Source organism: Solanum dulcamara, chromosome 12, assembly GCF_947179165.1.
Source record: "Solanum dulcamara chromosome 12, daSolDulc1.2, whole genome shotgun sequence".
Lineage (NCBI taxonomy): Eukaryota > Viridiplantae > Streptophyta > Magnoliopsida > Solanales > Solanaceae > Solanum > Solanum dulcamara.
This window is the reverse complement of record NC_077248.1, coordinates 11,565,921-11,568,364: the sequence shown is the minus strand read 5'-3', so window position 1 is coordinate 11,568,364 and position 2,444 is coordinate 11,565,921. Positions and strand designations below refer to the sequence as shown.

General features: G+C 32.5%; 1 protein-coding gene across 1 annotated transcript; it reads left to right on the top strand.

Annotated features, from left to right (window-relative positions):
• Nucleotides 1–264: 264 nt before the first annotated feature.
• Nucleotides 265–1,550, top strand: LOC129876410 (non-specific lipid-transfer protein 2-like). The gene is made up of 2 exons (XM_055951847.1): nucleotides 265–668; nucleotides 1,331–1,550. The coding sequence occupies exons 1-2, from the start codon at nucleotides 331–333 to the stop codon at nucleotides 1,338–1,340; spliced, it is 348 nt and encodes a 115-aa protein (XP_055807822.1). The 5' UTR covers nucleotides 265–330; the 3' UTR covers nucleotides 1,341–1,550.
• Nucleotides 1,551–2,444: the final 894 nt, after the last annotated feature.

Sequence of the window (2,444 nt, the reverse complement as noted above, 5' to 3'; positions counted from 1 at the left end):
CTATTTATACATGGTTAAAATAATTTTTTATGTATATAAAGTAGATGTTGAACCCCCTCCGACTAATTCGTGTGTCTATTTATTTAGATTTTGAACCCCCTTATTTAAAATCCTGAGTCCGCCACCATAGCTAGGTGATATGAAACTAGTTTTGTAGGTCACTTATAATTTAAAACAATTCAATTTTATGTTATTTTTACATATAAAAGATTTGGAAAGGTTCTCACTAGTTCCAATTTCCTTTCTATAAAACCCCCTAAGGTTCTCACTAGTTTTTTTGTACCCAACACTCCTCACACTACTTCTTCTCTAAATTTCTTTTTTTAAAGAATGAATATGTTTGCTAAAGTTTCATGTTTGGTGATTTTGTGCATGTTGATTACATTTGCACCCCATGCAGAGGCAGTGACTTGTGGTCAAATTCAAGTTGGGGTGGTGAATTGCCTCCCTTATCTGCAGAATCGTGGCCCTCTCGGCAACTGCTGTGGTGTCCTTAAAGAATTGCTTAAGCTTTGCAAGACACCACATGAGCGTAGGAAATCATGTAGATGTGTGAAAACAGCTGCTAATACTATAAAGGGCGTTGATTTTGGCAAAGCTAATGGTCTCTCTGGAGTTTGTGGCATCAAGATTCCTTTCGAGATCGGCCCCACTGTTGACTGCTCCAAGTATGTTTTTAATTCACCTTAGCCATCTCACTCTATAGTACTGTTTTACTAGATTACGTATAAATATTTTTGGATAATATTTTTTTGCTTACTTAATAAACACTAGCTAAAAAACAAGTAAGAAATCAACTTATTTTTCAAGAAAATTTTTCTAGAAAAACATTTTTCCGTTGTACCAAACACACCCATAATATTTCCTCATCCTATCGATGTGAAACTCAACAAACCTACATGGCTAGGACTAGACATCTGTACAATATAAGGTAGGATCCCAATTTCACCGGATGAACAATAAACTGGGATGAATTTAAGTTCTGATACTACCATGTCAAATTAAGAAATGAATATTCGGAATATAACACAAATTCAAAAGTTAGTTCATAAATAGAGAATTGTCCAAATTTATATATATAAAGATACCAATATGAGACTCTTCAACACCTAATTATATATAATATAATTATTTCAAGTAGTGGCATAACCATAAATATACATAAGAGGAATTATTTTTTTCGTAAAAAATAATCTAAAATGACATAGTTGTGATTTAAACTTTTGAACTTCCTTTAAAATTATTACCCCTACACTCTTATATTATTGTACATATGTATAGCTAGCTAGGAAGTTTGTTGGTTAATATTTGCTTTAATGTGACGATGCAGGGTGAAGTAAGGCTGATGAAAGAGATTTTCTTTCCACATCATAAATTGATGGTAGCACAATCATGTATTGGAGAAGAATAAGATGGATCGAGATTGATCCTGCTTAATTATATTATGAATCATGTCCGTTTTCTCTTTGCAGCTTTTTTGTGTGTTTATTTGAGTCATAGTCAGTGTCTTGTAATAAGAGGTTTGTTTTATTACAACCCAATCTTTACAATGCATGATCTACCTTATTTAGTTTAGTGAGTGCGCGCGGTACTTCACATGATACAAGGCGAGGCATAAGTCTTAAGACATTGTTATTTGAATACTTTAAAAATATCGTTCAACATTTTTGGAGGATCTGAGCAACATAACACTTAAACTTCACGCCTTAGTTTTGTATTGACTTTCTTAACTTTTCCCCCCACTATATTGGTGCCAAAGAAAGGACCACGTAGAAGGGTATACCGAGAATCAAACTCACACCAATCCCACTACGTTTTTTAATTGGAAGTAAATTTAAAGAACAAGCTTGGATAAAAATTATATAAGTATATATAGAGAGAGAGATAAATAGTATCAGGATTTTGACTACCCGATCGTTTTTATGGATCCCGATATGTTTGGCTAACTACGATGGAATAGATCCATTCTAAGTAGATCCCCTTTTTACGATATGTCAGATAGAGCGGGATCAGTCACATAATAGACCCTAGCCCTCCTTGTTCAAGTAGTTCAAGAGTGATTTTTCGAGCTCAAAAAATCGTGGAAATACAATCCATAACTTCACGGCCACAGAGAAATTTCGACCCACCCTCAATTCCATTAAGGGAAATCAAATGCCCAAATCCATTAGAATGAATTAAACCAGGCAAAATGTGAGTTTGATCATCAAAACATTATCAAGATGCTTTTTTCCATTCAGAATCATATAATCAAATGGTACTTCCCTTTCGAAAGAAGATGATGACTCATATATATATATATATATATATATATATATATATATATATATATATATATATATATATATATATAAAATTTGTACAGCAAATTAGGACTTCAAAATTCCGACCAAAACTATAAATGATAGGTGTTCTTATAAAATATAAAAATTTGAATAATTTTT

Coding starts and splice junctions, on each gene's coding strand:
- LOC129876410 (XM_055951847.1), top strand. CDS start 331: ATGAATATGTTTGCTAAAGTTTCATGTTTGGTGATTTTGTGCATGTTG.